Source organism: Malania oleifera, chromosome 2 (genome assembly GCF_029873635.1).
Source record: "Malania oleifera isolate guangnan ecotype guangnan chromosome 2, ASM2987363v1, whole genome shotgun sequence".
In the NCBI taxonomy this organism is placed as follows: Eukaryota; Viridiplantae; Streptophyta; class Magnoliopsida; order Santalales; family Ximeniaceae; genus Malania; species Malania oleifera.
Genome location: NC_080418.1, coordinates 17,977,170 through 17,989,637, shown reverse-complemented (window position 1 = coordinate 17,989,637; position 12,468 = coordinate 17,977,170). Strand labels below are relative to the sequence as shown.

At 30.9% G+C, this 12,468-nt stretch overlaps 1 protein-coding gene across 2 annotated transcripts; it reads right to left on the bottom strand.

Moving 5' to 3' along the window:
* Positions 1 to 6,348: 6,348 nt before the first annotated feature.
* On the bottom strand, positions 6,349 to 10,932 carry LOC131149350 (cytochrome P450 93B2-like). 2 transcript variants are annotated; one of them, XM_058099736.1, is made up of 3 exons: positions 9,975 to 10,928; positions 7,653 to 8,363; positions 6,349 to 6,601 (listed from the first exon to the last, which is right to left on the bottom strand). In XM_058099736.1, exons 1-2 carry the CDS (start codon positions 10,884 to 10,886, stop codon positions 7,680 to 7,682), a joined length of 1,596 nt encoding a protein of 531 aa, XP_057955719.1. In that variant the 5' UTR covers positions 10,887 to 10,928; the 3' UTR covers positions 6,349 to 6,601; positions 7,653 to 7,679. The 2 variants fall into 2 exon arrangements, with proteins under 2 accessions (XP_057955719.1, XP_057955718.1); XM_058099735.1 differs by lacking the exon at positions 6,349 to 6,601 and having other exon boundaries at positions 7,462 to 8,363; positions 9,791 to 10,932.
* Positions 10,933 to 12,468: the final 1,536 nt, after the last annotated feature.

Sequence of the window (12,468 nt, the reverse complement as noted above, 5' to 3'; positions counted from 1 at the left end):
GGTGACCGTCGATCAACAGAAGCGGCTGGTCGGCAGCCGTCATCAAATATTGTTGCCATCGTCAAATTTACTCTTCAACAATTAAAATTATTAATTAAATTAATAATAATATAATTAACATTGAAATTATAGTCATATTATTGTAATGCATTATTGTTAATTAGAAGACAATAATGATGGATTATATTAAATAGAAAATAATTAATTAAAATTTTTAATTTAACAGTAATATTATTATTAACATAAATTAATGATCATATACTATTTTATTATGTATTGTAATATGTTTTTTTTTTATAAGAAAATAATAATGTTGAATCATATTAATAAACAATGTTTATTTTTAGAAAATCAAATAGTACTAGTGAGTTTTAACAATTTTGTAGCTAACACTTACTTTTAGCACTCATAAAATATAACACTTTCTTTAGTCCCATATTTTTCTTAAATGGTTACAAACAATCCCTAGGAGTGAAAGATCATATGCATGTTGTGCTCCATCTTTCTCCATACTCAAACTACTAAACCCCCAATTCCAATGAGAATAGAAACACATTGCATAGTGTCAACTCGACCTTTAAAAGCTTATATATACAAGACAACTATGAAGCGTCAGTCTACCTACGGATATTCATATACTTATAATTGAGAATGTTTAAATGACATGTGGTAAAATGCATTCAAATATCTTTAACATGGTCACCTTTAGTGTACCCATTTTCTATCAAGCATTGTCATGTTTGTCTCAATGCTTCTATTCATGTGACTCAAGATTGTTCACCCTTATGAGACAAACATAACATGGACAATTTTTTTTTTCTCCATAATTATCAATATTCAATTTATAATCTTGTGATTGAAAGTATTTAAATTAAGTACTAAAAGAAATAAGTCTCATGTTCTACTTTACTAAGGTATCTTCTCAACTTAGATTTTATGCTTATATTCATATAATAGAGATAATATTAGTGTAACACAAAATTAACTTTTAAGTGTGCAATTCAATTGAAATATGTGAACTTAGTGTTTAACTTTAAATACTGACACTATTTTTTTCATTATTGATATTACTACCATACAAATTGTGTAATATGCATGATTATGAAATCCTTGCGAATTTGTTATATCATATAATTATTTTTCCTGATTATATTGAGCATCAGCTCTCCATTTGTATACTAACTTTTTTTTATGACTCTTAATTTATAAGGTTCACACCTGTCATAACATCAGCACGATGCCATGCATGCATGCACTGTAGTCGTCGGATACAACTTTTTGATTATTTCTTTGTAATTTTTATAATTATTTAAACAAATGGAATTTTTGTATTTAAATTTGAATTTGTATAGTATTTGTATTTGAATTTTGAATATTTTGAAAAAAAAATTTGTTATCTGAACATATGTTATTCCTTTATTTTAATTAAATTTGTATTTGAATTTGAAATTTTTAATGATTTACGAATTTTGTAGTAATTATGGTTTCAGGTTATGTATATGGAAATGTAATTATAGATTTTTACAAGAATTGATGATTAAAAAAATTAGTATTAAAGGTTTTTTTAATTTTTTTAATTATTAGTAGGGTATTAGTGACGAATTATAAATCCATCACTAATAATAAAGTATTAGTAAATGATTAAAATTCATCACTAATAGTGGAGTATTAGTAACGGTTTTTAGATTCGTCACTAATAATAAAGTATTAATGAAGGATTCAAATCCTTCACTAATATTATTAGTGACGAATTTGAATCCTTCACTAATACCCTACTATTAGTGACCAATTTGAGTTGAGCCGATATAGAATTTATAGTGACGGTATTAGGGTTTTAGTGACGGTTGTAATTCGTCACAAATACTCCATTATCAGTGACAAATTTAGAATTCGTCACTAATAGTTAGTAGTAACGGTAGATATAACAACTATTTTAAAACCGTCACTAATGCTCATAAATTCGTCACTAATGATCCTTCACTAATAACCTAATTTTTTGTACTCTCTCTCTCTCTCTCTCTCTCTCTCTCTGTGCTAGGGCTTTGGCTTGCTCTCTCTCCTATGCGTCTCTCTCCCCCCTAAAGCCTCTCGAGGCTCCGACTAGCTCTCCGATCATCTCCTTTGTCTTTCTCAGCTTGCTGGCGGCCTTCTCCTCGCTGTATTCAGGAACTCGGGAATTTTTCCAAGGAGCGGGAGAAGCAGTTTTTCAGGAACAAGTAAAGGGAATAGATTATGTTAGGTTTTCTTAAATTTGAACCAATTAAACTCGAGTATACAAACTCGTGTATGTTATATATGATTTTATGAATGATTCAAGCATATGAAACTAATAGTTTTACTTATTATACATATTTAGGAAAAACCAAAGTGAGTAAGGTTAATCATCTTCATTTTTCTTATTAAATGGGTATTTTGATTGGAGTAAAAAAAAATTATGAAGATGATTAGACCTAGTTTTCAGCAAAAATATATATTTTCTTGGGGAGTTTATGGTATTACTAATTAATGTACAAATTGTGTGGCATGAGGCTAATCCAGTTTATTGTATAAGTGAATCTGTGTATTACTATGGTATTATTTAATGAAAAATGTGATTTACATGGTTTTATGAAGTTATTGGAAATGTGATATGATGGCTGAATGCCGGGTTTTGATGTGACGATTGTATGCCGAGTTATGACATGACAAGTTTTTTACTGAATCACGAAATGAGTTTATATAAAAGTTTTTATTACTTAAATTACATTATATGGTTTAAGAACTATAAGGACTAGATGTGAAGAGAGCATGGTACCATAACTAGTATGTGAGATAGTGCAACCACATTATTCTGGATAGAAGTATTGGTAATGGAAAGTCGATTTGGCCACGGAAGGGTTGTGTACCCCCTGGAATCTGGACCAGGTTGGGTAGGCAAATCGGACTTGCAGACATGAGGTTTCACTTAACTTGGTGGTGGGCCAGCTAGAGCTAAGTCTAATCTATGGACCGCACAACCCGATCATGGATGTTTATACGTGATGGTGTTGTATTTCCAGAAGGGGGTTTCTTCTACGCATATATGTGAATTTATGCAAATGGGGTTACTTATCGAATTGTTTTATATTATGAAAAAAATGTGTATTTTCAACTATATAGGTATGAGTTATACTGTACAAATGTCATATCTATTAGATAAAGTAAATTAAAGAATGTGTTTAAGTTCACTAAAACTCATGTTAACCAAACACTGATACTAATCTATTCCATCTTACTGAAAAGTGTTTCACCCTAATAAATAATCAATTTTTCAAGACCTACAAGAAATCAAATCTAGGAGCTCCGGAGCGGGACCTAGACGATCTAGCCGAGAGTGGGCTTGGTAGGATACTTTGTTTCTATGTTTAGCTGTTTTGGACATTTTGGGTTGTATAATGTTTTGAGAAATTTAGTATGACTGGTTGAAAATTAGTACTCTGGTATGTATGGTTGCATAAATATGTTTGGTTTTAGTTGGTTGTATGTTAATGTTAATAATGGGATGGTGTGACCTTGGACCCCAATGGGTCCGTGGATGTTGATATTGTGGTATCAGAGCATTATAGGGTTATTTATGGAATATTAGCACTCCAAGCCCTACTGGGTCCGGGGCACTACACTAGACATGCCTTAAATGTTTTGTAAAAAACCAAATGTTCATTGATACATTACTTAATTGTAAAAACTATTTTTTATTTTCTTTCAAATCATTACAAAAAATACATAATATGAGGCTAAATTCTGTACTATTGCATAATGTTTGTTGAGTTGACTTAGGGACCCCCTTACAATAACCATTTCACGTATTCATATTCTTCTAAGGTCGAACTTAAATTAATTCTATGGTTATAAGTATAAATTAACAATAACAAATCCCAATAACAAAGAAAGTTTGTAAACCATTTAAAACCTAATAATAAATTAGAACTGTTTCATAATATTAAAATTCAAGTCTAATATTTATCTGTCTTGTGACTTAATGGTGAGTGACCTTCACCTAACAACTTAGGTGGTCATCCTCATCAAATAATTTGGATGAATTTTGGTTGATGACATATGCAATCGCTTGTTGACTTTGTGTTCTTTGTTTCTTGGGTATGATAAGCGATTTTATCCTTCATACGATGCGCCTCTTTCGCTGACTAGATGACATATGATTCATCCTAGGTAAGTTTTGTTTTTTGTTGTTTGTGTCAACTATCTTAACTAAGTAATCACTATCACATTCTGATGAACTGTACATGAACAACATAATCAGGTGGTTAAGCTTTATATGATTTGACTAACTAAAGTGAAATGGATCAATAAGGTGGTTAAGATTTATATGATTTGATTAACAAAAGTGAAATGGATTATACTGGACTAGTTATAAAAGTCATGTTGTTCTTTGTTTTATTTGTCATATACAAAGAACATGATAACTATGGCTACTTTAAAAACCAAAATACTTTCACATGCCTTGTGTTTTGGGGACTTGAATTTTAGACTGTGTTTAGATTTGTGTGAATTTGAAAAAAAGTTATACAAAAAATTGCATTGAGTTTCATCTCTTTTAAATCTATACAAATTTAATCAAAATCCATATTCTCAAAAAACTATCTTAACAAAAAAATATTCAAAATTGCACCATGAGCACATAAATTAGGGGTGAGCATAATTTGGTCAAAATCGAATTAACCAAATTAACCGAGTAAATTTGGTCAGTTTAGTTTGGTTAAAAATTTATTTGATTCAGTTTGATTTTTATTTTCATTGAATTTCGATTTTCGATTTTCGATTTTCGGTTCGATTATTGACTTTAATATATTCGGCTAATTGAATTAACTGAACATTATACATTGATAATTAACTGACCGAATGGTCCCTCCTAACATAAACCGTAGAAGATATTTCTAGGCCCCACTAGATCCAATTAGTTTGCAATTCTTAGGTTTACACAACTCATCTTCACAAGTATGCTTGTGTTTTCTTCTCAAGCAAGGTGAATTAAGTGTTTGAAATGACTTCAACCAACATTTGGAAACATAGATTTCAAATCTTAAATTTGAATTTGTATGAACTTGAACAAAATTTAATATAATTTTGCTATATATATTTTTAAAAATCCATACAACTTCAAATCTACAAGTCCTTCCAAACATAGCGTCAATCTATTCTAAATTTTCATCATCATCCTGTATATATGAATAAATCTCGACAAAGGCTCAAATATGACAACCGTTGTTCTATAATTTATTTTGATTTCACTAGTCCCTCCCAATCTCTCCCATTCCTCCCATTCAATGAAAGTGTTTTTGGCCAGCAGAGTCAAAAAGCTCTAAATAAATCAAAGTTTCCCAAACAAGAATAAATTTGATTCTCTGATAATTGTTTTTTTAACTCTTCGCATGTAGAGGATTTGATTTTGGTAGTTCAATACAATTACTCAAGTATTACACTAAGTATAAGTCTAAAATCTTTGACTTAATCTAACCTAATCTAATCGTCAAGCTAAATGTATTGTGATTGTCTTAGAAGAATGGGAGCTTCCTCCCACAAGAAGTTAGGTCCAAACTGAGTGTCATTTGAATTTAAAAACCTTTGAGCCACCATTTAACATGTAAAGCATCACTATAAGAAGAATGCCCCATCAACAAGTACGTTTACCATGTCAACCTATGGTACATTAGTGACATAAAATATATATTACTACAAGCATTTTAGCATATGTGTGTGTTTGAAAGAGAGGGGAGGGGGGAGAGCCTCATGAAAAAGCATTTATTCACCTTGTCATGCTAATATAGAGTACTAACATTACATTAATTAGAAATATAAACACCTACTAATACATGTATTTTAACATATTAAATTGTATTTTTCTTATAACTACAAATGCATATATTATGGAAAAATTTAGAGAGAGAGAGAGAGAGTGACTAAAAAAATCTTAATTACAATTTATTTTACTCCTGCATATATACAAAACATTGGGTTAGTATCTTTTAATATTTAGTTTCGTATCGAGAATAAATAGAAACTATATAAGGGCCTATTCAATTGTCAAAAATATTTTTTATTTTCTATTTTTAGTCTTTCAAGTAATGTAAAATGTTACATTGGTTCCCAACAATTTTTTTTAGAAAAGTTAAAAAATATATTTTTTAAAATTTTTTTATAAATTTTAAAATTTTAAAAAATAGAGTAAAAAAATGTTCAATTATTTTTCAAAAAAAAAAAATTCACAAATCGACTTACCTTGAGTGTCCTTAAAAAAAAAAAAAATCAAACATCACTGATTTGTTATTTAGTTGTATAAACAATTTTCATCTGTCATCTTCCAGTTTCTTTCAAATAATGACAAAAATATCACATTATTTTTCAATTTTCATTAGCTATTTAAGCATCTCAAAAAAGAAATAAAGACATATTTTTAAAAATTTTCTATTACAAATTTAAAAATTTTAAAAAATAACAGTTTTGTAATTATTTAAAAAACTAAAATTACCTTGGCACCTTGCACAATTAACATGCTCCAAATGTTGCAAAAACTTTATGTTCATAGAGCTTGTGATGAGTTTTTGATACCATATCTCTATCTTTCACCCTAAATTTCAAGAAAATAAAAAATAAAATAAAATAAAATAAAACTTTTCAACATGAATGACATTATTTGAAACGTTAAATTAAAAGAAAAAAATATACTAAGAGATCATTTGAAAGTTAAAGTTTTTTTTTTAAAAAAAATTCTAAATTTAATAAGTGCTGATAATTATAAATGTTGAGCTAAAAAAATGTTAAAAGTTATAAGTAGTATTTGGTTGTCTTTAAAGTAAGTAATATTTGGATATTTACTTTTATTATAGGGTACTATACAATTATATTGAAACATACTTTAAATTAAAAATATTAATATTTTTAATTAATAGTTTTATTTATAATTATTTTAATTATTTATAATTAAAATTAAATAGTTTCTATTAAAAAATATTATTATTTTTAATTAATGATAATCTTGTTATTAATTTATATTTATAACATATTACTATCCTATTAAATTATGATAAACATAATATAATTCTATTTTTTGATTACCAAAAATCATGTTCTTAATTTAGACTCGCAACATATGAAATTATCATATTAATATATGTCAAAACTATATTATTAATTAAATTAGTGTTTTTAATTTTTAATATTAATTTAACTTAATAAATGGTTCTTCTTCTTCATTTCATAATTGAATTATGTTTCATTAACAATTAATATATTATAATACATAGTAAAATAATATATGATTATGTTTTACAGTATTTTTTAGATTATAAATATCACTAAATTTTCTTATATTTATAAAATTGACCCGTTTATGAATAGTGTCAAAAAATTATCTTACATTGTTTCGCAAAATTTATTCAAATAAATCTCAAAATATGATTTTGAAAAAAAAAATTACAATAAGTATTTATTGTAATATAAATTAAACACCACTTTTTTTTTTTTTTTTTTGTGAAAGTACTTTTATTTTAAATGGTAAGTGATATATTTTTAAAGTTGTCCGAACGGGGCAAAGAAGCGTAGGGACGCTCTCCACCACAACCTGATCACCCCAAAACATGAAATTAAAATCAAAAACGACTGCCTATAGCTTTTCTTACAAATCAAATCACGCATCGCTGTCGGACCTACGCATGATCGACGATGCATGCCGGAGTAAATCGGGCCACCGGAACACACACGAGGTCGTGGGCCCTCGGAACCGTCATGCCCGGCCGTTCCTCCATGTCCACCGCCGCATCACCACCGTTCATTTTCTCCCCGCCCCACCCGACGACCTTCCAGTCGAAGCACTGGATCAGAGCCGCCAGCACCGCCGGAAGCTCCTGCATGGCCAGCGCTAGACCGGGGCAACCCCTCCGACCCGACCCGAAAGGCAAAAGCTGGAAATGCTGCCCCTTCACGTCCACGTTTGGACCCGACCTGAACCCGTTTTCCTCCGTGCCCGGCTCCAAGAACCGCTCCGGCCGGAATTCCGACGGGTTGTCCCAGTAGTTGGGGTCCCTTCCGATGGACCAAGTGTTGACGAAGAGCATGGTGTTCGCCGGGATAGTGTAGCCGGCAATGGTGGAATCTTGCAGGGATTTTCTGACGATGAGCGGGACGGGAGGGTGGAGCCTGAAGCTCTCCTTCATGATGGCCTGGATGTATGGGAGATTCGGGCTGTCGGATTCTTCGACGAGGCGGGTCCTTCCGATGACCCGGTCGATCTCCTCGCGCGCTCTCTCGAGCACGGCCGGGTGGTTGATGAGCTCCGACAGTGTCCACTCGACGGCTGTGGCTGATGTGTCTGTACCCGCCGTGAAGAAATCCTGCATGTGATGCGGAGGAGTACCAAGAAAAAAGGATTAGAATGTCGAAAAAGGATACCACAAAAGAAGTACAGGATACCAGAAAAGGTGTGGAATCTACAGAACAGTATAGAAGATATGGCTATGCCATCACTTTCTCATAATTAAGTTGTCACTGTGGGTTTAAGATAGAAGATTTAAAAATGACAATGATAAAATGTGATCAAGTGATTATATTGTAACATCTCAATTTTTTTGCCTATAAAGTGAAGATAGAAAAAGTGAGATAATATTGCACTATTATTATCTAAAGCACATAAGTTTTGTGAAAACTCTACAATGCATCTATGTTAATGCTAATTAATCAAAAGAAGACATGATAGTAGTTTAGGGCTTTTTAGTTGTGAAAAATATTTTAAAATTTTTAGTTTTTAAAGAATTATAAAAATTTTAGCTTATTTTAAAATTTTCTATGATTCGTATTGAAAAGGTAGAAAATAAAAAGTTTGTTTAAATATGTAACATATTTTTGTTATTTTTTATTTATAGATATCCAATTGATCAGAAAAAAGACAATATTTTTCAAAAATTTATATAAGATAATATTTAAAATCATGAATTTTGGAATTTAAATTTGGATTGGTATCAATTTAATATAAACTTTATATATACATAATCTACACAAATGAAAGTTCAAGATCCGAATTCTGTTCACCTTCCCATACATAAAGTAAAAGTTAAAAATTTTGAAAATAATGAAAACATAATTTTAAATTTTTTATATAAAATTGGAAAATGAGAAAATAATGTGGCATTTTTATTATTATTTGAAAAATTAGAAATGAAAAATAAAACTATTTTCAAAAGGAAATAGTGTCAAACTCTTCATTGTTGCTCATTTATTTCATAGAAATATTGTAAAAATAAAAAATTAATTAATATTTTTGTAATTTTTTAAAAAATTAAAATAAAAAATGAAAACCATTTTCCATAACTAAAAGAACCCTTATATTTTTAGCTATTATATTCTAAAAATGTCATCCCATTTTTATAAAATTTATTAAAAAAATTTATATATTAACAAGTAATTTAGTAAATAATGTAAACCAAAATTTATATATTAACAAGTAATTTAGTAAATAATGTAAACCCTAATCTATTACTATCCAATATAACAATGAAAAGAGTTTATTATGAGAGGTTTACTATTTGTTATAAGAAAATTATCACAAGAAAACTCACGGCTGATTTGAAATCACGTAATCAACAAATCATAAAACTTTTGTTCTTAAAATTATTTATCATAATTTCTTGTGATCAATAAAGTTTTTTTTATTACTCTCAGGATGTGATTCAAGTGGTAGTGCGGGTTGCAGAAGTGTCTCTCACGAGGTCAGGTGTTCAAATCTTCCCGGGTTCGTTTCCACCCCTAGATTCCTGAAATTTACCTTCTTTTGGAGTTGTGGGGTCGGCTTTAAGGAGCGCGAGATTAGTAACGTAGACCGCAAAACGGACACGTGGAAACTCGGTGCGTAATCCAAAAAAAAAAAATATTATTATTAAATAATCTAAATAGTATATAGAGACCTTCAACTCTCTACAAATTAAATAGGTTAATATATAAATACTCACCAAAATTAAAGCTTTAATGTGAACCCTACTAATCTTCATCTCCGAATTCTCGTCTTCAATAATATCAAGCAAAATGTCCAAAAAATCCTTCACACCCTCCTCCCCTCCTCCGTCGCCGATTCTCTTCAGCTTCTTCCTCACGCCTTCCCTCTCAGTGATGATCTCCTCTATCAGCGCATCGTACCTCCTCCTTATGTCCGTGAACCTCTTCCGGAACCCCTGCACGTCCCATCTCCGGCACACCCATATGAAATCCGACACGTTCAGCTCCCCGAATATCTGCGTCACCTCACGCGCCACCCTCCTTGCCGCGTCCGCCTTCCCCTCCGCCTCCGAACACCGCATGCTCAGCATCATCTGCGATATCACGTTGTTCGTCAGCTTCAGCAGCTCTTGCGTCACGTTCACGCGTTCCCCAGCCTCCGCTTTCTTGGCCACCCACCGGATGAGGTGGCGGAGCTCGGCGGCGCGTAAGTGGGCGAACCGAGAGAGGGGTTGGGCTCCGATGAGCTTGGTCATGCTCAGCTTCTTCACTAACTTCCAGTAAGGCCCGTAGGGGGCGAAGGCGAAGGCGGCGTCGTACATGAGGTAGTCGATTGCGGCGGACTGGTGGCGGGAGACGAAGGTGAGCTCGTTTGTCTTGAGCAGTTCTTTGGCGAGCTCGGGAGAGGCCGCGATGACGGCAGGGACGGAGCCGAGGCGGAGGAAGATGAGGGGGCCGTAGCGGGAGGAGAGGTGGTGGAAGGAGCGGTGGAGGAGGGGGCCGAGGAGGTGGAAGTGGCCGATGACGGGGAGGGCCAGCGGGCCCGGGGGCAGGCGGAGGTGACGGTGAGCGAGGGAGGAGAGGGTGGCGCGGAGGAGGAGGAAGGAGAGGAGGAAGAGGGTGGCGTAGCAAAGGAGCTGGAGTATCATAATGACGGCGCACGCTTGCAAACTGCAATAAAAAATTTGAGAGGTGCAATATGAGATCTTAGTGAGCTTCTTCATATATATATATATATTACATACACGACACTGTGGGTCGTGTGGATGTTAGGTAGCTCGAAAATTAATTGCACTATTATGGAAAAAGTTAGGTTCTTGGAAGGACTAAGGTATCAGATATATATGTACTTCACAATACTTATAATGGGTAAACTAGGTGAGAATAGTACTCTCCAATTCTATTATATTTTTGCTACTTGTGTTTTTGTGGGTGAGACAGCTAGTAGCTTAGTACGTAGCCCCCTAGATAAAAATTTTTATAAAGATTTTTCTACACTTAATGCACACATTTGAAGGAGTGTAAGATGTACACGTTTGCGAAAAGAAATTAGTTATACTAATCAGTTGTACATTTTTTTTTAATTTACTAAATTACCCATTTTTTAAAAGAATTATATTTAAATATGAATTTTTGGTAGAAGAATTTTTTTTTAAAATAACATTAAAAAGAAAATTAAAACTACCTTTACTTGAAAATTTTATCATCATTGTCACCATCATTATTCACGAGAAACTTACATTATAACACGAGGGAAAATTATTACAAAAAAGAAATAGAACGGGATAGAACAGCATAACATAATTAAGTCTTATCCCTAATTCCAAGTTTACAAAAAGTCTATCATAGAATCTTAGGCCAACACGCTAGTTCTTAATATCTAGTGAGAAACAACTTTTATATTTGTAAGGTAGATCGATAAAAAATCACGGAGCTCTTGGCTCTCAATACATGATAATTAAAAAAAGATGAAGTTCACAACATCACTTGCATTCTTACCAAAGAGAAAAAAATCAAGAGAAATCTTCATTTCAGGAGGTAAAGTATATAAGTAGGTTGTAACATTTTATATAATATATAATAAGATATATGTAAATATAAAAAAGTAATATTAATATAATATTATATATATCACATAAATCTAAAAAATAATATTAATATTTTAACATCATTAAATATTATTTATATACAAATATTTTTAATATAAAATATTTTAATCAATATTATTTATATTTATATTAATGGAATAATATTAAATTATGGAATACTATGATATAATTGTGGTTATTATTATGTATAACCTTAAAATAATATAAAATATTAATTATTAATATCATTAATAAAAATATATAATAATAAACTTAAATAATGATATAATGTATAAAAAAGAATAAAATACTACTGTGTAATAAAATATAATGCTATGATGGTTGTCTTATTATATTATTTTTTATATTAAATAATAAATTATGTTGTACTGTTATAATAGATGAGATTTTTATTTACATTTGATGAATTACAGATTAAAAAATAATACTTATAAAATATAAGATAAAATATAATATTAATAATATAGTCCAAAAAATACAACACATTATAATATGAAAAGGTACATTAGGTACATAATTATCAAAATGATTTTATTGTAAAAAAATATTCATTACATAGCTTAATAAAATAATAGTATGTAATAATTACAAATATTAAATTATATAAATAATTTTTGTATAC